General features: G+C 47.8%; 1 protein-coding gene across 1 annotated transcript in view; it reads left to right on the top strand.

The window, feature by feature from the left end:
- The window catches only part of DIP2B (disco interacting protein 2 homolog B), a 129,188-nt gene that overhangs the window by 32,556 nt on the left and 70,581 nt on the right, over window positions 1-26,051 (top strand). The window contains exons 3-5 of the mRNA XM_045287226.1: window positions 668-796; window positions 11,725-11,850; window positions 25,065-25,277. Of these exons, the coding sequence (XP_045143161.1) occupies window positions 668-796; window positions 11,725-11,850; window positions 25,065-25,277 (468 nt within the window). The remainder of the gene's footprint in view (window positions 1-667; window positions 797-11,724; window positions 11,851-25,064; window positions 25,278-26,051) is intronic.

Here is a 26,051-nt window from a genome sequence, read left to right as displayed (position 1 = left end):
CTTTTCTCCTATCCTCCTAGCTGTCTTTGCTTCATTTTAATGTATTTGTGTATTAAGGTTCTCTAACTGTTCACTAAAGAGCCCTGATGGTACATTGGTCAGGCACTTGGCTGCTAGCTAAAAGATCAATGATTCAAATCTACCAACAGTTAATTCTGTGGGAGAAAAAAACCCAGTGATCCTTTTGCTTAAAGGTTACGACCTAAAAACCTCCCAGGGCAGATCTGCTTTGCCTTACAGGGTTGCTGTGAGTTGGAATCAGCCTGGTGGTACACCTGCGGATGGGATTTTGGGTCTGATTGTCTTTACCTGACATCCAGGATAGGTAAATCTGTCGTGGCAGTAACTCGATGAATAATAGATCCTTAGGGTTAGACAAGGTGACATTTGGGGGAAATGGGAAGCGCATCCTACAAGAATGAAGACCGTGATCTAAAATTGATTGTGGGGATGACTGCACAGCTCTTTAATCTGTTTAAACCGCTGAGTTAGACCATCTGTGGAGCAGATCAGTAAACCGGCTCAGCAGCAGCAGGAAGCACAGCCCCCCACCCTCTGTGAGATCAACAGTACCTGTCTCCAAGGTGCTGAGAGTGCTCTGAGGTACTCCGGAAGTGGGAGCCATTTCTGTGACCGGATAATCATCTTTCAAACTTCCTTTTTGTAGAAACAGATTCAGCAGTACAGAAAGAACACAGGAACCAGACACCTGCTCCAGCTGCAGCTCAAACTTCCGCTCCTTCTAAGTACCACCGAACCCGATCTGGGGGAGCCAGGGATGAACGATACCGATCAGGTGAGGAGGAACTGGCGGGAGGGTCAGTGGAATGGTTTGCACACCGACAGTCTGCGTGATCGGGGCGCCCCGCAAGCTTCTTTCTGATGCTTGGTTTGGTTTTCCCTGGAAGCACCGACAGGTCTTCATTCATTCACCCAGTGGTTCATCCGTTGAATACCCACTTTATGTCAGGTGCCCTGGAGACCCATTTTGTGAGGGGTGGGGGGCCGATCAGCAAAGGAGTCGATTTCTTCTGTAAGGGAATTTGAAGGTGTTAGAGGGAGAGGCAGGCAAGTAGACAGGGAATGTGAGTAAATGAAAAGGTGGGAAGTTGGGGTCAGGTAGGCCGGTCGTGGGAGAGCTCAGTGGACCTTTGGAAGAAAAGATGGTTTTGTGTTTGCCAAGCTGTTGATTTGCCAGTCTCTTAACTGGTGGAGCTGGAACAAAAACTCAGCACGAAATTTCAAACTAGTAAACTTTCAAACTTACTTTCTTCTGACCCAGAAAGTACCCACAGGAAGGGAAAAGGCAAGGCATGCTGGCACCAGGCTCCTGCTCACACTGTGACGGGGCCCCCTGGCTACTTGTGCCAGGCGCCCCACTCTGTGGAGCAGAGAAACAAACCATAGACCTTGAGGAGGAAAAGTGACGTCACGAGGGATTTCCAGGATCATCTCCCGTGCCTTGAACTCAGAGTGGCCGCTGAAGCACACTTAATGTTTTAAGAAGTGGCCCGATACAGTCAAAAGACAGACTGGGAAAGTGTCTCAGTTATCTAGTGCTGCTCTAAAAGGTACCGCAAATGGATGGCTTTAACAAGCACATTTATTCTCTCAGTTTCGAAGACTAGAAGTCCAAATTCAGGGTGCTATCTCTAAGACAGACTTACTGCCTCTTTCTGTTAACTCTGGGGGAAGGTCCTTGTCTTCTGTCAACGTCACTGGACCTGTTGTTCCTTGGAGAACCCTGTTATAGCTTGACATTCGTCTTCCCCTGGGCCTAGGAGGTTCTCAGCACAAGGATCCCAAGTTCTCCTTCCTTGATGGTGGTCAAGTCCCTTGTGTCTGTTGACTTCACTCTCCTTTCATGTCTTATCAGATGAAAGGTGACCCAGCCACACCCTTTACTATATCCTATTTAAGGGTGTGGTAGCCCATCCTAATCCTCTTATAACTGATGGGCTGACCACATCATCGTTGAACATTACATCACTAGATAGCTGCCAAATCACTGAGAATCATGGCCCAGCCAAAATGGCACCTTTTTTTTGTGTGGTGGTGGGGTTGGGGTGGGGGTAAGGGATAAGTGGTAGGCAAACACAATTCAGTCCTCGATGGCTACTCTTTTAGTTTCTTCAGATGTTTGCCTTCCTTGCACCAGCCAGGGTTACGGTAACCTTTTCTTGAGGTGACAAACAGACAAATACCACCTTCTTGTAGAAACCGCTCTAGAGAAAACAGGGACCATACACAGGGGCAGAGCTGCCTCCACATTGTGTTGGCTGGTTTCACAGATAAGTGTTGTCATTCACTGACAGGAACAGCTGCGAAGTGGTCAGTCCCCCGTCATGTTCCCTCCCCCCAAGCAAAGCAAAACAAACTGGAAACCACATCAGAATTTTCTTCTGTGCCCAACCTGGTTAGTCTTGAGTGATCTGTTGAGAAGACTTAGAGAACAGGACTTGTGAGCCAAGTGATGACAGACGGGAGTTTTGAGCCAGGTCGGACACCGCCGAGTTGATGCAGACTGTAGCGACCTGGTAGCGTTTCTGTGACTGAAAACCTGTGCGCGAGCAGAGCGCCTCATCTTTCTCCCACATGGTGACTCATAGGTTTGAGCACCTACCACCTTCCTGCAACCCTTGGCCTGTCATCACACAGCACTACCAGGGCCCAAAAGACCTAGAAAGGTGACCAGAGCCCAAATCTTGAATATACTATCCGGGGCCCTCAGTGCTCCTGCTGGGTTTTCAGCATGTTTTCATTCCAGCGGCTCGTGCTGGCACTGCAACCTGTGCGCTGGACCAACCTGCACCCTGCGCCCCGACACAGGGTCTGAGGAGCTGAATTGATGTCGCCGAAGAAGGGAACGATGAAAAGAGCGGTGAAAGAATGGAGGCGAGAGGGGCTTATCTAAAAGCTTATCAGGAGCTCCTCCTTCTTGCCAACCACCTGATTTCCTGGGCACCAGTTGCTTTTGAAGCTGAGGAACCGTTCATTTCATCAGCAGCAGGCTTTAACTAGAATCGTGTTTGCCTCTCCATCTTACCTCCTTGGCCTTCTAGGAGTTTTGTTTTGTTTCCTCTTGTTTGTGAATGGTTACAGAGTACAATAAAAGAGTTATTAGTAAGGGACACAAAGATGATTTTCTGCATCCCGGGACCAAACTGTGCACCTGCAGAAAAACCGCAGTGAGCTCACTCCATAGTGTAAACTTTGGACTTTCGCAGGCTAAACCCCATCTCCGGACCCCACTGTCTTCCACCAAGTTTGTCAGATGACTCTAAACATCAGCGTGCAGGTTGTGCATTAGCTACTGGTTAGCCAACGGTGGAGACTTTGGCTGGGGACAGAAGGACGGAAGAAGGTGTAATAGTCGAGTTTTAGACACTTGTCTTACTGCTCTCCCCCATCAGCTAGTAATGAGAAGTGAACCAGGGAAGAAAAGTTATTTTTAAAAACCTAGACATACCGAAAGCTAGGAGAGTATATGGCAATACTGTCAAGAGGGGGAGAAATGAAAAAGGCACCGAAGTGTGGATTTTAGTTGAGAATTCGGTTTTCCAGTGGATTCGGAATTCAACTGCATTGTCAAGGAAAGCACACACGTGTGGAAATGGAGAGTCTCCAGATTCTGGCTTCTCAGAGTAAGAGGAAACCATCTGTAGCCACCGAAGGGAAACAGATCCATTGCAGGGGTCGAAGGAAGCTATACTTCCGCTTTGCCACTGCAGTCTTTGGAAACAGGGTACACTTACTTGTTGCCTGCAAAAATAGCTTGTTTTTAGAGAAAATTGCAGACATTAAGAATAAAATGATTGATACACAGGAAGGATTGAATATTGATGCCAGGGAGCATGACTAGAAAATCCTAATTCTCTTAGTTCACAGAGGTTTATGAACACCCAGGGCATTTCAAGGGATCATAATCAAATCTAAATGGAATTAATGTTTCAAGCTTAGGCAGAAATATGAAGTGCTTGTATTTATTCAGTTTAGAATATCTGACCTGATTCTATTCTCTAGGCTCAGCCAGGAGAAACGTCACATACATTATTACTCCGTCCCTCCTGTTCCTGCACATTGAGGCAGGGTGCTCCCTTCTGCTCCCGGGTGTCACGGTCAGAGGTTTGGAAAATACACGGGGGAGTGCCCACGTTGGAAAGTGATCAGTCGAAGATCACTTTGACAACTACCCTGGTGTTCTCTCTCAAGAAGTTAGCCACCTTCAACAGAGTAACAAAAACAAAGCAAAAAGGAGTCGGGTATCATTTGTATCATTTATTCAGCTCCAACATTAATGCCGGGAAATGATACCCAGCTTCCACGTGCTTCTGTCCGAAGACCGCTGTGTCGGGGACCAGCCCTGGGATGTGACTTCTTTATCCACGATCGATCGAGAATGGCATGCTGCTGTGAATGAGTGCGGTCCAGTGAAGAGACCTGCCAGCTCTCAGCAGATAAAGAGGCTTTGCTCCCAGAATCCCTGTGAAAATTCCCCTTTTGACAGGGCTGGATGACCGGCCATAGTTTCTCTTGCTAGTTTTGCAACTGCAGGTGCACTAGCTTGTTCAGTGATTTGATGCTATGAATCCTTAGGACAGGGTAAGACCAGGCTCTGCTAATTAATCCTTGAAAAGTTTTATAAATGGGAACAGTCCCCTGATTTGGGCAAATTTGCTATCACCTGTTTTATAATCACATGCAAGTTGCTTTTGGAATCGTGGTGCTATTTTTAATGACGATGTGGGAGCTTTGATTTGATAGTCTCAAGCGCCCTGTTATTCAGACAATGTTTTTTCTGTCGGTGTATGCAGGCAGGCAGTCATTTTCCAGGACTGCAAAGAACCATATTTCATGTGATATAAAAAGGAGACTTTTCACATTCTAGCATATCTGCAATCAGGCGATGTTTTATATCAGTGATATCACAGATTTAATAAAATATGGCCATCTTGACGCCACTAGGAAAGCCTCCGGGACGTTGAAATAGTATAATAAATATAAATGCACCATAAAATTATTTCAAGTCAGAACCAAAAGTAAGTTGGTACAGCGATCTTAAAGGAATAGCCCAGGAGTTTGCCAGTATTTAAAATTTTAAAGACTCATTATCCTTGCTTCAGAAATTCTACTTTTAGGAACTTATTTGACATAAATGTTGATGTATATGTAAAATTTTTTTAGTTATGTAGCCTGTGATCTGATTATTTAATGATATGGTAAGAATTTATTTATGTTAGTTTGTACAGAAACTCAAAACCACACTCATTGCCATTCAGTGGATTCTGGCTCCTGGTGACACGATAGGGCAGGATGGGAACTGCTCCTGTGGGCTTGAGACTATAACTCTATGGGAGTGGAAAGCCTCATCTTTCTCCCACGTAGCAGCTGGTAGTTATGAACTGCTAACCTCACAGTGACTAGCCCAACACACGTCCACTATGCCACCAGGGCTCCTCGTCTGCTCCCAGAGTCTCAGATATCATTGAGGGCTTTCTGTGTGCTGGGGAGTAGACATTTGGCAAGCATGACCTCTTTCAATCCTTCCCTAAACAGGCTCTGTTATCCTCATGTCATTGTTATTGTCAGCTGCCACTTAATCAGCCCTCCTATCATGGCAGCGCCATGCATATAGGTTTGTACATAGAGGACAGAGTCATCTACCCAACAACTGAGGTGAGACTGTTTCTAGGAGGTAGTGGGTTTAGGAAAAAAATTTACTTCAGCATTGTACATGTTTGGGTCTTTTTCAATATGTATATTCTCACTTAAGCCCAAACCAGACCCCTGCCATCAAGTTGACTTCAGCTCATAGCGACCCTACAGGACAGAGCATTTGATAGCCCTGGACAAATGCATTACGTCTTTTGAGTCCTAGATCAGTTGTTGTTCTTAATGGTTTCTACTCAAAGTGTGGGTTCTTATGCTTCTGTACCAGGAGTTAAATGCCACAGTATCTCCCTCTGTAACCCTAACTGTGAACTTGGCTGCGTCAGTCTGATCTGGCGACATGTGCTAAGGTGGCCGACACCGACAAGCCAGGATCACTTCACTGCCTGCTAGTGCACTCCTCGTGCCAAGGAAGGTACGTTGAGCTCAGTTCAGCAAGCCTGGATTGAAGCTTCCCGGGACACGAGCACATGATAAAGACATGCTGACTTAAATGAACCGGAACCTTCTTTTCAACGAAGTACAGAGGCGGGTACCACCGAGGTGGTTCAGACTCATAGTGACCCTGTATCTTTTATCTCCTTCAATGACCTGTAAATGAGCTTTGCTTTGCTGGTCTATCCTTAGCTGGTTATTGTCCTACATACGTGAAGGCTCTCAGGGAAGAAACTGAGTACCAAAGATGGAGGAAGTGGTGACATGGGCGCTACTGTGAAGGGCAAGTAGCAATATGTAGATATTCCAGGCAAAGGAAACATAATTTGTAAAGGCAGGGGAATATGAGTTGCAAAATTTGAAGTTCTACTCCTAACACCACCACTACCCGTGCACACAGCTCATTAACCCGAGTTAATGTTGTAATTGCCTTCTGTTACAGACTTTAGTCACTGCTGCCTCTGCCACATCAAACGATGGTGAAGGAACGGGTACCATCGAAATTAGTAAAATGGCATGGCCACTTGTTGGACTGGAGGGGATTCCTTGAGCAGTGCCTCTCCGCCTTCCCACCTGTCTGCTGTGGCTATCTAAATACAGTATGGTCCTTACCTGCGAGGTCACCTGGGGGCTGTGCTGCCTCTGGGCCTGAAAGTCAGTTGTGTCCTCGGGCCTTTAAGAGAAAAAGGAGAGTTCCTAGTAATAACAATGTGCTGGAGCACACAGATGGGGAAGACTGGGAGGGTGGCGCAGGGCCAGGCAGTGTCTCGTTCTGCGGTGCCTTCGGTCGCTGTGGGTCGGCCGATTCGATGGCACCCAGCAGCCGTGTTAGTGTTTGTACTAGTTACTGCAGTTAGAACACGTTCATGTTGTTTTGACCACTTGTGGGCTAATCATGGTAGTAATCAGTTCAGGATTTTTAAACATTTCTGAAGCCTATGGTCACAGGAAATTGAATACAGTGGATGTGTATATTGCAGAGAAGTATCCTAAGTGATCACTGAAACTTTCAGGCATAAAAATATAGTAAAATACATTTCAGTGAGGGGTAAATAGACTAAAACTAAAAGATGAAAAAAGACAATAAGAAATTGTCAACTGCAAAATAACTTTGATGTACGCTTCAGGAAGTTTGTGGGGAAATTCCATTATCTTTTCATTCTACTTTTCCACTAGGTTTTTGAAGCCCCCTTGTTTACATCAGATGAGGCTTTCTACTCCTATAAAGATATATAGTCTCAAACCCACAGGGCAGCTCTACTCTGTCCTATAGGGTCACGACGAGTCAGAATTGACCGGAGGGAGTGAGTTTGGTTTGGTTATATATCTTCTTTTTGGTGAAAGTATGCCATGCCAAAGATGTGCCATTTTAGCAATTTCTACACTTGCAGTTAGTTCAGCGACATTGGTCACGTCCTTCACGTTGTGTGCCGTTCTCTCTGCCCCTTTCCAAATCTCTCCACCACAGTTGTCTTGAACTCCCTGCCCATGAAGCTCCCCATCCAGCCTTCCTCGTTGCCGTGGTCAGCTTGATGTCAGTGAGATAATTCTGTAAAAAGATGACAGTGCTCAAGGCAGATGCACTGTACTTACTAAGCTAACCACTTTTTAAAGTTCCAACAGACAACTGATAATTTGGTTAAAGGTTTAAACTTTAAAAATCATCTCAACGTTTTGGGAGCTCATCCAATTTTAATGGCTCCCTAACACCTGGGTTTCGTGGAGAATTTATTTTCTGCACCTCGTTTTTCTCTCTTTGATTGGGATTTTTCTGTAGAATCTTTGATCAAGTTCTTCTAGTCTCATGGCAAAGGAAGTAGTCCCGTGTACCATGTCTTAACCACCTTATAATAAAAACAAGCCAAGAGTAAGAGTTGAAAACTGTAAAATAACATTTTCCATGTATCGATCTGGGAAAGATGAGAAAAACAGTGGTCGGTGTCAGTGTTGTACATAGCTGTGGGAGAATGAACACTCCTGTTATTTTTAAACTTTTTATTGTAAATTAGTTGAAGATTTGCAGAGCAGATATTAGTTTTACATTGAATAAGTCATACACATGCGGGTTCATCCATTGTAACCCCCTCCCTGAGTATCACTGCTACATCCTCCCTGTTACTGTCTCCTTTCCTGACCCTCTGAAGCATTGTCTTTGGGTCAAGGCTGCCCCTTGATCTTTACATGGCTGATTATTCTACTGCAAAGATGCGTTCAGTTCCAGACCTGAAGTCTACAGACCATAGTCTTAGGACTCTCACAAGGCTATCAACCAGTAAGCCTGGTTTCTTTATGATTTTGAGTGTATTTACACATTTTGCTCCCTTTCTGCCCAGGACCTCCTAATGTGATCCTTTTCAGAGGAGTTGGTAGTGGTCGCTGAGCACCATTCTAGTACCTCTGGGCTCGGGGTTGTGGAGCTTGGTGTTTTCATGGTCCATCAGTCCACTGGATTAATTATCTCCGTTTGTCTTTTTATTGGCATCACTCTTCTTTCCTGTGGGTGGGGAGAGAGACCAATAATTAATTGCACCTTAGATGGCTGCTCATTAGCTTTTCAGACCCCAGTCACTACTCATCGAAGTAGAATATAGAATATTTTCATTGTGAACAATCTTATGCAAGCAACCATGGTGCCCCCCTCCTGCCCCCCACCCTCCAACTACGGTTCTGAATCTCCATGTTTAGCAACTGGTTCCCTCAAAGTGTTTGTCTGTGTTAACATGTATGTAACTTTGCCCAGGATATGCTGCACCCTGTAGGATAAAGTAGAACTACTCCTTAGGGCATTTGAGACTGTAAGTCCTTGGTAACAGCTCATCTTTCCTCCACACAGTGACTGGTTGAATCTGAACCCCCTACCTTTTGGTTGTACCTGACCTCTTTAATAGAAGAACAACCCTCTATCCAAACAGTATGTTTTTCATGGTACAAGAGCCAGGAGTTCAACCCATGTTTTATGGGGCACACAGTTGAGTGCCTAACAGTACTCTTACTCTTCAAAAGTGTCAAGGTCATGAAATTACAAAGAAAGACTGGGCATCTATGTCAAGTTGTAGGGAGATAAATACACGTGACAGCTTAAAGAAAAGGTGTGATTCTGTATTGGATCCTGGATCAGGGAAAAGGGGGATACAGTGAACCCTCGTTTATCGCGGTTAATTGGTTCTAGACCCTAATAAATGAAATCCCGCGAAGTAGGATTCCTTATTTGTAAATAAAATATTTTCGTAGTTAGAGCATAGAGGACATGAAAAAACACCCTTTAGTCACCATTACACTCGTATTACCCAATTTATTAAATGAAAAAGGGAAAATACAGTAAAACATTTTGGACGTTACAATTATCATTTATTATTTATTATATTATTTTTGGCATCAAGCGTGTACAGTATGAGCCAATCAGTGGCAGTAATGACAGAGCATGCACTGTTACGCAAAAACCGCGATAGAGTGAAGCCGCGGAAGTTGAAGCGCGAAGTGGCGAGGGTTCACTGTAAGACAATAAAGAATGTTGTTGGGGCAGTTGGCTAAATTAGAATAGGAATTGTGGGTTAGGTCATAATTTGTATCAATGCTGGATTTCTGGATTTGAGGTAAATGTATTTGGGGAGATATATTTTGCTTGTAGGAAATACTCATTTATGGAAGAAAAGGGCACACACTTTGACTTCAGCAATGGTTGTAACTAGTAATTGGACATGTACTCTAAGGTGAAACTATTGAACGCTCCTTATTATAGAGATAGTAGCAAACATTTGGAAACAACTTAATTTCCGGTCATAAGAGATTGGTTAACTAAATCAAGGTTCCTCCGTATAGTGCGGTAGTGTGCAGCCTTGTAAAACGATGTTGGAAAGCTTTGGGGGAGGAGTGTTTCCAGAACCGGGCCATAAATAGCTGACACAAGTCAGAAGCAAAGGAGGAGCCGGAAGAGCCGTAGGCAGGGAGAGGCCGTGCTGAGGATCTCCGTTGAGGAGTTCCACCATGCTTCTTTCCAGGGCAAGGCCCTGAAAGTTGACGGGACTCTTGAGCCTGCAGTTGCTTTGTTTGCACTTGAAATGCCCAAGGCAGGATTTGATTGGTTCAGCTCTTCCAAGGGAGCATAGTTGTGCAGCACAGCCAGGCCTGTCAGGATGCCTCTTGGCTATGTTTCGGGCCCTTTCCTAGAGAAAGGGGGCTTGCATTTTTGTGAACGGGGAAGCCACCTCAGTTGTTGCCTACTTCCCTCGGTTTTCGAAAAGTTAAAATCAGCAGACTACAAAACATTGGGTCCAATGGACTCCATTCCGTAACAATGTGGGGTGAGTTGGGAGGGTGGGAGGGAGAGAGAACAAGGGCTCTGATTGCCTGTGTTCATTCTAAGGTTCCTCTTCGACAGGCGGCCAGCCCTGGTGGAGTTATGGCTAGCCGCTCCTCCCAAGCTAGCCAGAAGGTCAGCGGGTCACACTCAGCAGCAGTGGTTCTCAACCTTCCGAAATGTTGCGACCCTTTCATACAGCTCCTCATGTGGTGGTGACCCCCAACCATAACATTATTTTCATTGCTACTTCATCACTGTCATTTTGCTACTTTTATGAATCGGGCAACCCCTGTGAAAGGGTTGTTGGACCCCCCCCAACGGGGTCTCAACCCACAGTTTGAGAACCAACCACTGCTCTAGTGAAATCAGTAGCCATTGGCTTCCATCAAGTTTGAAAAACAAAACCCACACCCCACTGTCCTCTAGTCGATTCTGACTCGGGGCAACCCCAGAGGTCAGTGCAGAACTGCCCCTGTGGGTTTCCATGGAGATCTTCACAGGAGCGGCAGGTGGGCTTGATGTGCTCCGGCTCCTGCTGTTCGAGTTCCCAGCCCTGGGCCCCTCTGGAGCAGTCCTCTAGAGTCCCCTCCCTGGGCCTTCCCATGGACGTGATGGCATTGCCATGTTGAGATTGTGCTCTTTTTAAAGGCGGGGCCCATGAGTGACAAAGGGTTTGTGTGAAAGGCTGGCCTTTCAGACTCACTCAGTGATTCCTCAGAAGAAAGGCCTGGCGGGTTTGGGGTGTTTTTTGGCTTTTTTGTTAGATATTCAGGCTCTCAGTAAAGCCCTCAGTGGTGGCCCAAGTGGCAAACCAGTAACGTCTCCATTATATTTTTCTAGATTCAAGCCAAGCCTTCCGCTCCTGTGGTCTCGGCCAAGTATGCTTTCAGCCTGTTCAGCCCATCTTGTGTCTTTTCTTGAGAAATAGTGACTGTCCTCCAGTGCCCCTCCCCTCCCGTCTCCCTACTCCCCTCCATCACTGGGGCCAGCAGAGGTGTGGGAGTCCCTGTCTGGGCACAGATGCATGTTAGGCTCAAGAGGCTCTCCTCACTACCCCTCTCCACCCCACCCCCCAACACACACACACACACACACACCCGCACTGTCAGCACCTGGTCTGGTCTGTTATGTCCTTGAGTTCTTCGGTCTGTATTTTTCATTTCGTGTTTTTTTTTTTTTACTGGTCTAAAACAATTAGTAGAAATCATGTAAGCACTTCCTAATGTTCTCACCAGGGTTGAGGCCATGGTCATCTAACCCACAGTGGTGACCACGTGGAAGAGCCAGGAGCTAACGAGTGTAAATGTGTACTTTTTCAGACATCCACACAGAAGCCGTTCAAGCCGCACTTGCGAAGCATAAAGAACAGAAAATGGCTCTGCCCATGCCGACCAAAAGGCGGTCCACGTTTGTCCAGTCTCCCGCAGATGCCTGCACGCCTCCTGGTAGGTTTATCGGAACCTCCTCTCTCCGCCAGTGTGTGCTTGTCGTGCCTGAAATAAGCTGGCTGCTTCCTTTTCTGAGGTAGGAGCTGAACTCTCTGCATCAGCAGCAGTGACTGGGGGCCCACCGGAGGGGACAGGTTCCCATGGTCACATCATCAGCAACATGCAAAGATAACTTAAGAGCTATTTTAAAGCGTTTCCCCTCCCTTCTGAACCTCCAGCATTTCTGTATGTGATTCCCCCACCCCCACCCCACCCCACCATAATTTATATAAGCCAAAGTTCAGGGTCTCAAAAAATCCTGCCAAATCCAGTAACGTATATAAAATTTGACCTCAGACTCCTGCGTTCTTGAAATCCCCTGTATTCCTCAGATGCCACAGTTATAGGAGAAAGTAGAGTGGGACGTTTTGTGCATCATTAACGATGGGAATAGATTTGAAATATGTATGAAAGTGTGTGAGGGGGTAATGTATTTTGTATACATTTATATCATTCTTAGAGGAATCCATTTCTGTTTGATGGGTCCCTGAGAGCCGAGGCAGCGCGTTGCCTTCATGCCATCCCCACTCTCCGGGAGTGGGCCTCTGTTTTTTTAAAGACAAGCAAACTTTATTTTGGGGAGAAATCCTCCTGCGGGATCTTGATGTAGACCTTGAGTAAGCATATTAAATCTGTTTCAGAGCCTCATTTTGATGAATGTCTTTCTCTTTACTGTCATGTTATTGCTAAGGAAATCTTCGGAGGATGGTTTTTCTCCTTGCGCGTGTGCTCTTGTGGCCCGCGCTGCTTGTGGTGCCGTTGGGGAGCCCTAGGAAGGGTTTGCATGGTCGGGTCTGACTTCTCCTCGCGGCTGTCAAGCTGTGAAGCTGTTTGCCGATCCCCGTTCATAGTCACGGTTTTCGCCCAGGTTTGGGCAAGTAGGTCTGAGCATTGGGGTGTACTGTGGGCTTATTAACTGTGTGTGCCCCCCCGCCCCGTCCCCGTCCCACCCCTCACGTATGTGGTGTCAATTTGTTTGCAAGAGAAACAGCTCTGTGGCTTCAAGTGACACTTACAACATGGCCAGAGGCTTCCTCTCGCAGACCCCCACAATAAGACATTCTGTGTCCGTTCTGCTGCGTACTTGAAGCCCACTCATTCGAAATCTTGGATGGTTTCCCTTCCACATTCGTGCAACACCAGTTGGTTCTGTGGACAAAGGAGGCTCTCAGCTTAGCTGCACATCTTGTTGGCCAAGATTCCCCTGCAGTGCGGCTGAGGGTTCACTTGTAGTCGGTGGCAAAGGGTAGGGAGCCACGTGACACGTGGCGCCCAGAAACAATTCTCTCCCCTGCTGAATTAAAGAAATGCAGTGATCAGAGGAAGTCTTCTGTGCTCATGGCCGCAGGCGAGATGGGGGAGTCCAGCAAAGGATCTTGGGAATACTCAGAAGGAATGGAAGCCATTTTTACCCCCTTTTAGTGGAAGTCACTGCCTGAGGGGAAGAAACAAATCCTGGCTGTTCACTGCTGAATAGGACCTGTTGTGGTTGGCGCGGCTTGTGGGGTTGCTGAGGCCACTCAGTCCCCTAATGCCCCCAGGGGCAACAGAATGAATTGCGGCTTGGTTCAGCCCTATCCTCGCTACTGGTGGCTGTGGGGGGGAGCCCTGTGGCAGCCACCGTGCCAGTCCCTCTTGTTGAGGGTCTGCCACTTTTTCACTGGCCCTCTGTTTTATAAAACATGATGTCCTTCTCCAGGGCCAGGGTCCTTCTTGATAACATATCCAAAATACGTGAGGCGAAGTCTGGCGCCCCCTCACTTCCCCATCACATTCTGCCGGTTCTTTTCCCAACACAAGACGCGTTCGTTTTTCTTGCCGTCTGTGGTATACTTCCTGTTATTGGTATACTTCCTGTTATTTGCTAACACCCTGCTCTGAATGCATCAGTTCTTCCTCAGTCTTACATCTCACATGCATCTGAGACCAATGAGGCTACCTTGACGTGCGTCAGGCAGGCCCACCACTGCCTTCAAAGGGGCCTCCTTGCTCTGCAGCACTTCTAAGGGGTCTGGGGCAGATTTGCCCATTTGGTTACTTTACTGCTGCTTCCATGAGCATTCGTGGTGGAACCCAGCAAAACGAAATCCTTGACAACTGCGCTCTTGTCTCCACTAAACAAATTGTTGCTTCTCGGCGCTCCTCCAGCCTTGCTGTTTTCATCTCCTTGACTTTCAGTTCACTGAAGACCGCGGTCTTGACTCCTCACCAGCATGGGCTTCAAGTCCTTTCAGCCAGCACGGTTATGTCATCCGTTATCTCAGCTTGATCCTGAGCCTTCTTCCGGTCCTGGTACTGCGCTCCTCTTCATCTAGTCCAGCTTCTCAGATTATCTGCTCAGCTTACACACTGAGTAAATAGAGCAGAGGGGTCCAGTCCTTGTTCTGCTCCATAACTGCGTCTCAGAGCACAGGTTCCTCAGGAGCATTATGAATTGTTCTGAGACGGGAATGGGCCGTCGTCCTTTGGAACTCACGACAGGACCCCGTATTTCTTTTTTTTTTTTTTTAAACATTTTATTAGGGGCTCATACAACTGTTATCCCAATCCATACACACATCAATTGTGTAAAGCGTATTTGTACATCATTTCTCAAAACATTTTCTCTCCATTTAAACCCCCGACATTAGGTCCTCATTTTTCCCCTCTCTCCCCGCTCCCCCCTCCCACATGAGCCCTTGATAGTTTATAAATTGGTATTTTGTCATATCTTGCCCTGTCCAACGTCTCCCTTCATCCACTTTTTGGTTGTCTGTCCCCCAGGGAGGAGGTCACACACAGTTCCATGTAATCGGTTCCCTCTTTCCTACCCATTCTCCCTTTACCCTCCCTGTTTTGCCACTCACACCACTGGTCCTATAGGGCTCATCCATCCTGGATTCCCGACCCCGTATTTCTAAACACTGTTGTTCTACTCTTAACTACAGTCTTGAGGATGGGGCATACTCTTCTTGGTCACCTTAAGTGTTTTATAATTTCAGGATGGAAACATGCAGTCCTCTCTCCTAAGATCTATTCTCTGCAGAGCACAGTCATGAGAAGGTTCCTCGTCCTGTTCTGGGGAATCTCTGAGAAACATTTGGAAAACCCCGGACATCTGTGTTGTCAAGTAGCAGAGGGCTTCTCCCCCAGGAAGCATTGAGAACTCGCGCGTCCCGTGCCTTTTCGCACAGCCCCCACACGGGACCAGGCCGTGATACGCCCATTCAGCAACCACACGCAGAGCCAGGATGAAGACTGTGCTCTAGGAGGGCAGGTGGGAAGAGCTGTGTTAGGGGGCTTCTGTTGGCACCTTTCATTTTAGACGGCATGGAATTTATGCTAGAGTCCTATTTACAAATCCAGCTTCAAATGTGACACTCTCCCGGAGGTCCTGGGGTCACCATGACTCTCCAAGAGCCCCTGCTTACAGCTTGTCACTAGCTCCCAGGACCTGCTGCAGCCTGACCTGGGGTTGGTCCATAGGTGCCACGTGGCATGTGTACTCTGGTTGACTGCTGGAAGTCCTCAAAGGGTGCCATCCAGAAGAATGCCGACGCGGGGAGGGTGAGGAGCGTTGGCATTATTGTGCATTGCCGGCTGTTTTAAAGGAGCAGCCCTGGTGGTGCAAGGATTCATTTCTCAGCTGCTAACTGAAGCCACTGGTTCGAACCCACCAACTGTCCCGCGGAAGAAGGACGTGGCCATCTCCTTCTATAAGGCTTCTTGTAGTCATTGGAACCACTGTGAGGCAATTTTACCCTGCCGCAGAGGATCACTGGCGCCCTGGTGGGGCAGGGGATTACACGTTGGGCTGCTAATGGCAAGGTCAGCGGTTCGAAAGAGCTACTGTCCGTGTGACTAAGATGGGGCTTGCTACTCCTTTAAAGCTTCACAGCCTCGGGAACCTCCAGGGACAGTTCTGCCCTGGTCTTTCCAGTCACTCTGAGTTGGAATCAGCTTGAGTGCCCTGGGGTGTCACAGGCTGTTCTCAAGGGGGCCTGGCGGTAGAACAGTTAGGCACTAAGGGGTGGATTCTCCAAACCCAACCAGTGGCTCCTTGAGAGAAAGGCCTGCCATTCCACTCTTGCACTGATGACAAGAAAGGCGACGGGGCAGCTCTGTTCTATCCCATGGGCACTGTGACTCCGAGTCAACTCAACAAGCCCTCCCAGCGACAGCGTAGATGGTTTTTAATGAAGCAGGTCCTGAAGCAGCTCTAAAAATGATCTTGTTTGGGCTTTCTTCCTAGAAAAGTTGTGCTCTCCCAGAGTTTCTCTACTTTCAGATAGCCTGCCTTTGTGCCAGACTTACTTGGGATGCCACCCCAGGCACAGCACAGAGGATGTGTGGCTCCCGGCACTGACCTCGGGTGGGTCCTGTCAGAACCGGGTCTCTAGGGGAGCTGCTGAGGGAGGCACGTAATACATACTCGTCGAAATTACCAAATGGATCAAAATTTAGAGCTCACCAAAGGAGTACAATAGGTCCTAAATCTTGACTTCATTTATAGGATCATATAGTCTAGAAAATATGGTAAATAATTGGCATGGGAAATCATCTGTCTTCTGTTCATAAATCGTTTTCAAATCATAGAGTTCCGGTCAACGTAAAGTTTGCTGGTTGGGACAGCCACTCATTCCCATGGTGCAGACTGGAACATTGAAATTCTCCAAGCTGGTAGCCGTCTCTGTGGCTCTTGAGGGCCTGTGGCCCGGTGCAGGCGTTCAGACCACGTGAATTGCTGCCATTCTGCTCCCCCTTTATGTGCTGAAATCATTTGCTAATGTCATGAGGCAATTACCTCAGTCTTTTCTTTGTAGGGATCCTTTGTGTAACCCATTACTCATTCATATGGGTAAACACAGTGCCCAACACCACAGCCTACATTTTTCCTGGGCTCATGTGGACCTGCCCTGAGCTGCGCCTGACGGGGCTTAGATGACCAAATAGCCCGCATAATGGCCCCACAGCACCGCAGGCTCGCAGCTGGTGCGGAGAGCGAAGCTGATATTCAGATGTCTGCCTCACTCAGGGCCCTGCTTGAGGCATTCACAGGGCAGACACAAAGAGACGGGCCTCTCCATGAAGGCGCTCTGGTGGCACAGTGGTTAAATGCTCGGCTGCCAACCACCAGCCACTCCGCAGGAGAAAGATGTGCCATCCGTTTCAACAAAGATTGTGCCTAAAGCCCAAGCCCGTCGCTGGATGTGGCCTTGATCCCAACGCAGAGCCGTCCTCCAGCTTTTATGGACACACACAGCTTTCTCCTGCAGGGAGACTGGCGGATTTGAACTGCAGACTTTCCCGTTAGCAGCTGACCGAGTGCTTTAGTTACTGTGCTGCCAGGCTCCTCCAGAAAGCTCACCTCCTTGGAAACCCTATAAGGCGGTGTTGTTCTGTCCTTTAGGGTCTCTGTGAGACAGCAGAAGTATTTTCCTGTGTATGACAGTGATGCTTGTAAGCAGAGTGGGAGACTGTTCTGTTCTTCCCATAGTTGAATGAGGTCAGGGAGCTGTAGCGATCAAAGGACTGTCGTCGCAGCTATTGCCTCCTGTAACAACACTGCGAGCGATGCCGGCTCACATAGGGCAGGGTAGAACTGCCCCGGGAGTTTCCAAGACTAACTACTGGAGTAGAAAGCCCCTCTTTCTCCCTTGGAACACCTGGTGGTTTCGAACTGCTGACCTTTCGGATCAAAACCCAACACATACCCACTACGCCACGAGGGCTCCTTCTGTGAAGTAGGCAGGCCCAGTTTCTTCAGCAATGAGGAGACCAACCGGTGGATGGCTACCACGTGACTTGCCCCAAGTCAAACTGAAATCAAGTGTCACACTCCATTCTCCCACAGTATCATGCTAGGACGTTTTTCTTCCTAGTGTAAGTTGCTACTCCTCTCGTGTGCATGGTACTGGAAAGAGTATGATTCCAAGCAAGCTGAACAATGCTTGCTATCGGAGAGCGTCCAACCCCAAAGATGTACCAGAGAGGAATCATTTTAGTAGCATGCCAGCATTCTGTGTATGGTTTATAAATGATAGTCCACAATTACAGAAGAGGCTAGCAAATAGTCACTATCTTTAAAGTCAAAGCACAAGAAAAATCCACTTGATGGATAGGATTTCTCTATTTCAAATAGCACATTTCATATGAAAGGTACAGCAATAAGAGTAATTTCATAGTTACCATGAGTCAGTACCTCTGCGTACCGTCAAAGGGGCCACACTTCTAATGTGTGTGGGTTGTATTTGTTTGTTGTCTCAACAACCCTTTCAGCCATTCACAGATGGAAAGAGCCAGCAGCACAGGAGCCTGAGTTTGTTGGGGAGGCAGTTTGTAGAGCTCGGGAGTTCCCGAGGTAGAGGAAAGGAAAGCCCAGCCAAGCCACGCACTGCCATCCAGCTGACGCCCAACTCACAGCAAGCCTATAGGACAGGGTAGAACTGCTTACGGGAAAGAAAGGGTCTCTAGAAAAGGCGGATAAAACATAACCAGCTTCATTTTAGATACATAAAGGAGCAAGAGAGAGAGAATGAACACTGCACATCGGAGGGGGGCGAGGGGCTCCCATTGGCTGCTCTGGCTGGGACGGGGTGGGAGGGGTTCGTAAACAAGGGGCCTGCGTTTGAATGACCACATGGTTATTAACAGAGAACGCAGTGGCCTGTGGCAGGATGAACACTGGGACTGGGCTCTCTGAGGGACAGAGAGTGAACTGGGGGAAGCAGACCTACCTGTAAGGAAGGTGTCCAGACAGCCTGCCTCGGGCCTGCCCTTGGGGCGATGGAGGCACCAGCCTTCTCTGGAAATATGTGGCCAGCAGGGCACAAGGCTTACATTTCACCAACTGTTTGATAAAAACTAACATTAGAACATGGACCTAGGCCGGCGTTTAAACACTGGGACACAAAACACCTGTATAAATCAACATAGGGACTTAAGATTCCCATGGAAAAAGATCCATTGAACGTGAGCGCACAACCCCTAAATAGAAAACACGAATGGGAATAATCTACCGTGAGTGAGAAGTGATGGAGGAAACAGAATTTACACCCTAAGCACCGACTTGCCCAGGAGTTGTGACTGGCTGAGCTAAGACTGTGCACCCAGACCGGCCAGCCAGCAGTCTGGTTCACTTGGGAGCACTAGTCCTTGCATGGTTCACCCAACTTTTCAAATATGTGGTGCGTGAGGGGAGATCTTTTTTTTTTTTTTTTAAACGCCAATATTACTTACAATATTAATTCATTTAATGTTTTTCTTCTTCATAAACTATGGGGAAATGCAAGAATAGCAAACTGTTTGGAGGATTCTCATAAGTAGAGTGATCCTCGCATATTTATACTTAGTGGGTGCTCCTTCCTTGGAAGATATCTCCATGTGAATGGTCAAACTTATGCCAATCAGGCGTCAGCCCAGCCCCCTCCCTGTGAACATAGCCAGGCCTGCTGCAGGTGCCAAGGGCCTCCTGAGGGGCTCGCAGAATGCCCCTCAGCTGCCTGTGTTGGGTTGAGTACTAGAATTGCCGCTCAGAATTTGTAGCCCAAGATGGGTTCAGGTTGGCACTCCACCCAGAACCAACGTCCTAAACTTAACTTTATTTCCAAGCTGCCCCATCTTAGGTTCAAAGGATTTTTCCTTCTTACATTTCAAACACTCCCCTGGCCTACAGAGAAAATTCCTTTGCCCCTCTTGAAGGGGTAGCTGAAAGCTCTAACTCCCTGGAGAGGACAACACCTTCTTGTCCGACCGTAGCACAGCCCACTGCTCCACCCCACCTGCCCACACACGCACCCTTCTTCCCGCACAGAGGGCTCGGGTTGTCTTTCACTCACTGGCTTGGTCGTGGTTTCTTGTATTTGTTCTTGAAGCTCCAGCCTGCAGTCTCCTCCGCTGGCACTGTTTGCCAGTGGTTGTTGGGCTGAGACCTTTTTCCGATGAAGCTGGGCTTGCCTGCTGTTCTAAGTCAAGACCGGCCTTGCTTTGGGCTGTGTGAACACGATGGGAGGCACTCTTTTTCCAGGAGCTTGTCGGGCAGAATCGCTCAGATTGTGCAGACTAACTGCCAGGCATCATTTGCACCCCCACGAGCCATTTTAAGTTCATTCTTAGACAGCTTTATTGAGCTATGTTGATATGCAATACATAGCCTGTATTTAAAAATGCAATATTTGGGTTTCTGTAAGCAACCCTGGTGGGACTGTTGGGTAAGTGTTGGACTGCCAGTCACAAGGGCAGTGGTTCAAACCTACCAGCTACTCCTCAGGAGAAAGAAGAGGCTGTCTGCTCCTGTAAAGATTTTTAGCCTCAGAAACACTCCATTGGGTCTCTGTGAGTCGGAATTAGCTTGATGGCAGTGGCCCATGGGCTAGGCTTCTCACTACAATCAGGATAGCAAACATATGCATCACCTTCAAAGTGTGTTCATAATTCCTTTAAAATCCCTCCCTCCAGCCTTTGCCCACCCCTAGCCCCAGGAAACCACTGCTGTTTTCTGTCACTGTCCATTTGGTTTGCATTTTTCTGGAAGTTTTCATAAATAAGACAGCTTGGCTTGTGTATGTGCCTAGCTTCTTTCACTCTGTATAATTATTTTGTGATTCATTCATGTTGCTGTATCAGTGTTTTCCTTCCTTTTAAAAAGCAAAGCATTGCTATTAAATATCTACTTAATGTTACACACATATCACATGAAATGTGCATTCTCACCATTTTCAAGTGTCAGATGCATGGCATCATTTAAACACACAGCCTGACACAACCACCACCGCAGTCTATTTCCAGAACCCTCCATCCCACACACAAACTCTGTACTCATTAAGCAATAGTTCCCCAGCCTCTGGTAGCCCCTCACCTACTTTCTCTTTCTCCAAGTGATTCCTTTCTTGTTATTGCTGAGTAATGTTCCATGTGTGGCAGTACTGTACTCTGTTCGTTCACTCGTTGATGGATGTCCAGTCTTCAGCGACACAAGTAAAGCTCCCATGAACACTCGTGCACATCTCTGCAGGGCGTGCGCTTGCATTGCTCTCGTATAAGCACCTGGGAGTGGAGATGGCCATGTGGTAGGTGTGTAGTTTTTCTAAATAAACATTCTGGTTATGATAATAGTTTGTGCGAGGAAGAGGAGAGTCGTTCCCACACCCAAAGATTCACGGTGCGGCCGAAGTGAAAGACTGGGTAGTGGACTCCAGAATTGTCCTCTCTCAAAATCAACACGCGAATTGTTTACGTCTCCTACTTGGTGACAAATGAATATTAAGCTGCTGGTGACTAGAACGAAGTGATGCTGTGTGAAAGAAATCACTAAATTATAAACTGAAGGGCAAGATTTATTTTAAAAATTGTCTACTGTGTAGACATCTTGTGCTCCTCGCACTCAAAAACTTGGGAAGAGATCTCAGTTACAATGGTTTAAGGGTGATGAGTTCCTGCTGAGCCCTAGGAGGAAATGATCGTGCTGTTCCTATTACTGGTGACTTAATCTTGCCTAGATTTCTACAAATCCATAGCAGTTTTGTAGGCGACGGGCACTGGTTTCTATTTTTTAAAAGAGTCTCGGGGCAGTGACAGGACCAGCGTTAAGCCCCACCCAGTTGCCATTGTGTGTCTAAAAACTTCACTGTCTCGGGTGATGTGATTGGCGCAGTTTTTATCCTACCAGCCTGTGGTCCATTGGCCATCCTTCTTCCCTTTCTGTTTGTAGGAAAAGGACCAGCCACTTAAATGCTTGCTAGTGAAAACTTCAAGTGGAGTTACAAATCAAAACCCACTTTCCCTACTGTTGTGCTGGGGAAGAGGAAGGAAGCTAAGGCTGGCTGGCCAGCTTCTGCGTGGTGGCACTGTTGGGGACGCTTCCCTCCGTTACCTTATTGCATGGTCTCCCGTGTGTTTCCTCAGCATGTCTTACAAAGGCCCGGCTCTGTCCACTTGTCCAGCCTCTTCTTTCATCACTACCAGTTTTGCATCCTGTACTTCAATTGGTCTCAGCTTTTTATATCTCCTAATGTGCCTTGTTTTCTGTCACCTGTGAGCATTCTCACATGCTGTTCCCTTGGCCTGACTGCTCCCCGCCTCTCTGTCCCCTCATGGCTAATCCTCCCTATGAATCAGGCCTTGGTGTAGGTCTCACTTTCTGGGCGCCTGCCCTGAGCTCTTCTTTAAAAGCGTCTCGGGGCAGTGTCCTATGAGCCTCACCCAGGACCAGTGTTCAGCCTTCTTCCTCTCCGGTGCTGCAGTGTGCACACCTGCGGGTTGGAATGAACACACAACAGCTCTCGCAATTGGGTAAATCTACCTCCCAAGTCACACAGCTAGTTCGTAGTGGGCCCTACGGTTCGAATAAAAGCCTGATACCCAAGCCGTAGTTTTTCTTTTACACAAAGCTGCTCCAGCATTGTGCGCCATTCAACACGCTGAGAAGGGCTGGCGGCGCATTAGCTAAGTGAATTGAAACAATCTCCCTGATTACGTAATTGATCCAATGTAGAAGCACAATGAAGCCAATTTCCCATAAACCCAATTGCTGGCTTCACTATCTTTCAAAAATTAGGTTACTGTGATTTTAGACGTACACAAATTAAAATCAAGGGCGCAATAAAGGCAGCCTACACATCCAGCGAGAGATGCTACCCTGCCACCGCTTGTCCATCGGTGTGCTGTGCTGTGGTGGCTTGCGTGTTGCTGTGATGCTGGAAACTAGGTCACTAGCATTTCAAATGCCAGCGGGGTCACCCAAGGTGGACAGGTTTCAGAGAGCTTCCAGACTAAGAACAGACAGCAAAGAAGGAATCGGCTGCCCACTTCGGAGGATGTGGCCACTGAAAACCTCATGCTTAGGTTCCAAACTTTTGTTGTCAGCTACTGAAGGCCCAGTGGCCGGAAGCAGAGCATTGTGGGAGACAGTGCCGTGGGATGGCCCCTCAGGTCGGAGAGCACTAACCTTTGTGTGGTGGCCCAGAGCCGGATGCTGTGTCAGGGCCGCTAGGGGTCGGAATCAACTCGATGACACTTCACAACAGCGTGCCACTCTGAACAGAGCTCTGTTCTTTAAGGCACAGTTGCCTGTCTTGCGAGCTCCCACCCCAGCCCATTTTTCTAGCATCTTTCCAAAGACCAAACTCTGCTTCCTGAGGCACAGGGCAAATGTTGGGATATTTTTGGAAAGTATGTAAAACATTTTCCTTAAGTAAAGAGGTGCAGATGCTTTTACCGTTATCTCTCTCCACCTTCCTGTAATCACCTCCCTTTGCTTGTGACTCGCTTCCCCCTCTGGAGTTTCGCATGTCCCGATTCCTGCGCCCCCTTCTGCCGCCTCTGTTGGCCTTTACCTCCTCAGGCTCTTGGTTTCCTTGGCAAGGGACTTGTTGAAATGCCACGAATTCATCATGCTCACTCCTCCTGGCAAATCTGACTGAAATCAGTGCCTGTCCTGTGAAAGCCTTGGGGACCCCATTTCCCAGCATCCTTTGTATCCATGCAAAGTAGTGCATGTAATTGTGTGTTCCCTGGACTAGCCTGCTACCCCTTATAGGGCTCGTAACGATCTCACAGAGTCCCATACCGCTCAGCCTCCTAGGACCGGACATGATTCCCGGCACACATTGTGTTAAGTAGAACATTGAAATAAATGAAACAGCAAATCAGCGTTAGAGAATCAGTCAGCCTGGGGCGCAGAGCTCCTTCAGTGGAAAACAACGAATTGGAGGGAGCACCGAGCAGGAAGCCAGGATATGGTCCTCACTGTAGCGTTTCACTTTGGCTCTGGGCCTGCATCGTGTGGCTTCTGGACATTTCTTGTGGCTCAAATTCCCATTGGCAAATGCGAGCCATTTTCCAGCCCCATAGTTACCATCTTTGCCTCCTTGAGCCCAACTGAAAAACGGCCTTGGCACATTGACATGAGTTAGAAGCACTATGTTCTGCAGGATGAACATCTGAATGTTTCATTAAAAAAAAAAAATCAAATGAAATGCAACCTATCCATCATAAATTATAGCACGCACACCCCAAAACCAAAACAAGACATTTTTTCAAAGGGCTTGTCCTATATTAAAAAGGATCCATGGTGGAATAGCAGGTTACATAATGGGAGATCAGCAGTTCGAAACCACCAGCCACTCTTCGGGAGAAGGAAGAAGCTTTCTACTCCGTAGTTACAATTTCAGAAACGCACAGCGGCTGTTCATCCTGCCCTGTAGGGTCAGCATCAACTCCGCGGCAGTGAGTTTGCATCCTCTGTGGCCCCAGATGCCTTCTTTAACTTGGAGGCCGCAGAAACGCCAAGCCCTAGAATACATTTCTGACTTCCACTTCCCTCTCTATCCTGAATTTGGTTGGATTACCCCACCCACCCAGCGCGCGCGCGCACACACACACGCACTTTTCTAATTCAGACCTTATTTTCTTGAAGGTTGAGCCAGGCTAAATACAAACCACAGCTCCCTTGAGTGAGAATTAGGGAGAAGTGCAGGCACTGGGCTTGACCCCCATCATCCTGTGAGGAAAGCTGGCCTGTGCCAGGTGGTCAGCTGGCCTTCCCACTTGCAGCAAGAGTGTGTCCAGCCCAGGGACAGTGATGTAGTCCCCCGTAACTCCTCCAGCACCTCCGAGCGGCCCACGATTTGGCACATACCGTATATACTCAGGTATAAGCCGAGTTTTCCAGCACATTTTTTATGCAGTTGTGGTAAAATTAGGTGCCTTGGCTGATATTTGCGTCAGCTTATACTCGAGTCTATACGGTACATTGTGAACAAAAAGAAGAGGTGGTTGTTTTTTTTGCATCCCTCTGTCAAGATAATTTCCTTTTAAGTAGGGATTCATGAATAAGTACTTGTCCAAAATCAGCGTAGCAAGCTCTCTCGGGGTTCTTTAATAAAGAGAACAGGGAAGATCTGTAAGCCCCTCACTATTATTTGGAAATAAAGTCAGCCAAATCGGAAGTCTTTAGATACTGTTTGGGCACACACCAGATAACGATGAGTGACGTGAAAGTGTTCTCAAAAGATTGTTTTTATACAACGTAGAGCTGCCTGAGGATTAGAGTCTGATGCGAGTTTGCCCTCTCCTACTTCAACGATTTGAATGTTTTGCTGGTGTCCAAACTGAGTGTGTGGCCCACTTGCCCGAGCTGCAGGGTCTCTGTTCCAGGCAGGATCGAGAACTTCTTTTTTTCTAATTCCACACAGACACGTCTTCGGCCTCTGAGGATGAGGGCTCTCTGAGACGCCAAGCCGCGCTCTCTGCTGCCTTGCAGCAGAGCTTACAGAACGCTGAGTCCTGGATCAACCGTTCAATTCAGGGATCGTCCACTTCTTCCTCCGCATCTTCTACGCTGTCCCACGGAGAGGTCAAAGGAACCAGTGGGTCTCTAGCAGATGTATTTGCCAATACTCGAATAGGTAGGCGTTGGATCTACCCCAGAAGCCCAAACTAGGTGCTGTTTGGCTCCCAGTTTCCAGAAAGCTGTTTGTGAATTGTAGTCGGTTTCACAGAATGGCCTCGCAAAAACAATTATTATTCTTTTCTAAATCATCGAGCACGTGGCAGTTGCTGAGGCCTACAAGGAAACACCAGCAATACATTTGCTGCAGGGGGGACAGGTGTCGTCTGCCTTGTCGGGGCGTCGTGTTGCCCACCTGCAGCCAACTCTGTTTGCGTGAGCAACACTCAAAGCCCCAAGATACACCAGCAGTCTCAATACGGGTTCTCCCATGGAAAGACTGTTCGCACATTTAAAAGGGGCTAAAATTTGTATCTTAGATTTTCCCAGGCGTCGTCTGTCTAATGAGCCCAGGTGGTGAAGCACTTGGCTGCTAGCCCAAAGGTCAGCAGTTCGAGCCCACCTCTGACTCCATGGGCACAAGATGCGACAGTCTGCTTGCGGAAAGGTTTACAGCCTTGGAAACCTGGTGAGGCAGTTCCAGTCTGTCCTACAGGGTTCCTTCGGGGGAGCCGAGTGGGCTCGGCAGTAATGAGTTTGGGTTGTCTATATCCTTTCAGAAAACAGAAAGACAACCGAACAAAACCAACGTGAAAACTAAGGCAAAGCCGGGGAGGGTCTCGTGGGTGTACCAGAGAGACTGGCTGGGTTGTCCTTGATGCTGTGGTGTTGCTGCGGCCTGCAGCAGTGGTACGCTGAGCTGCCGCCGGCCCTCACTGCTGCCGCCGCCCAG

Source organism: Echinops telfairi, unplaced genomic scaffold, assembly GCF_000313985.2.
Source record: "Echinops telfairi isolate 266 unplaced genomic scaffold, ASM31398v2 ScPeMD7_12;HRSCAF=54, whole genome shotgun sequence".
Taxonomy (NCBI): Eukaryota; Metazoa; Chordata; class Mammalia; order Afrosoricida; family Tenrecidae; genus Echinops; species Echinops telfairi.
Note: the sequence above shows the minus strand (reverse complement) of the source record. Positions and strands in the feature narration are given on the sequence as shown.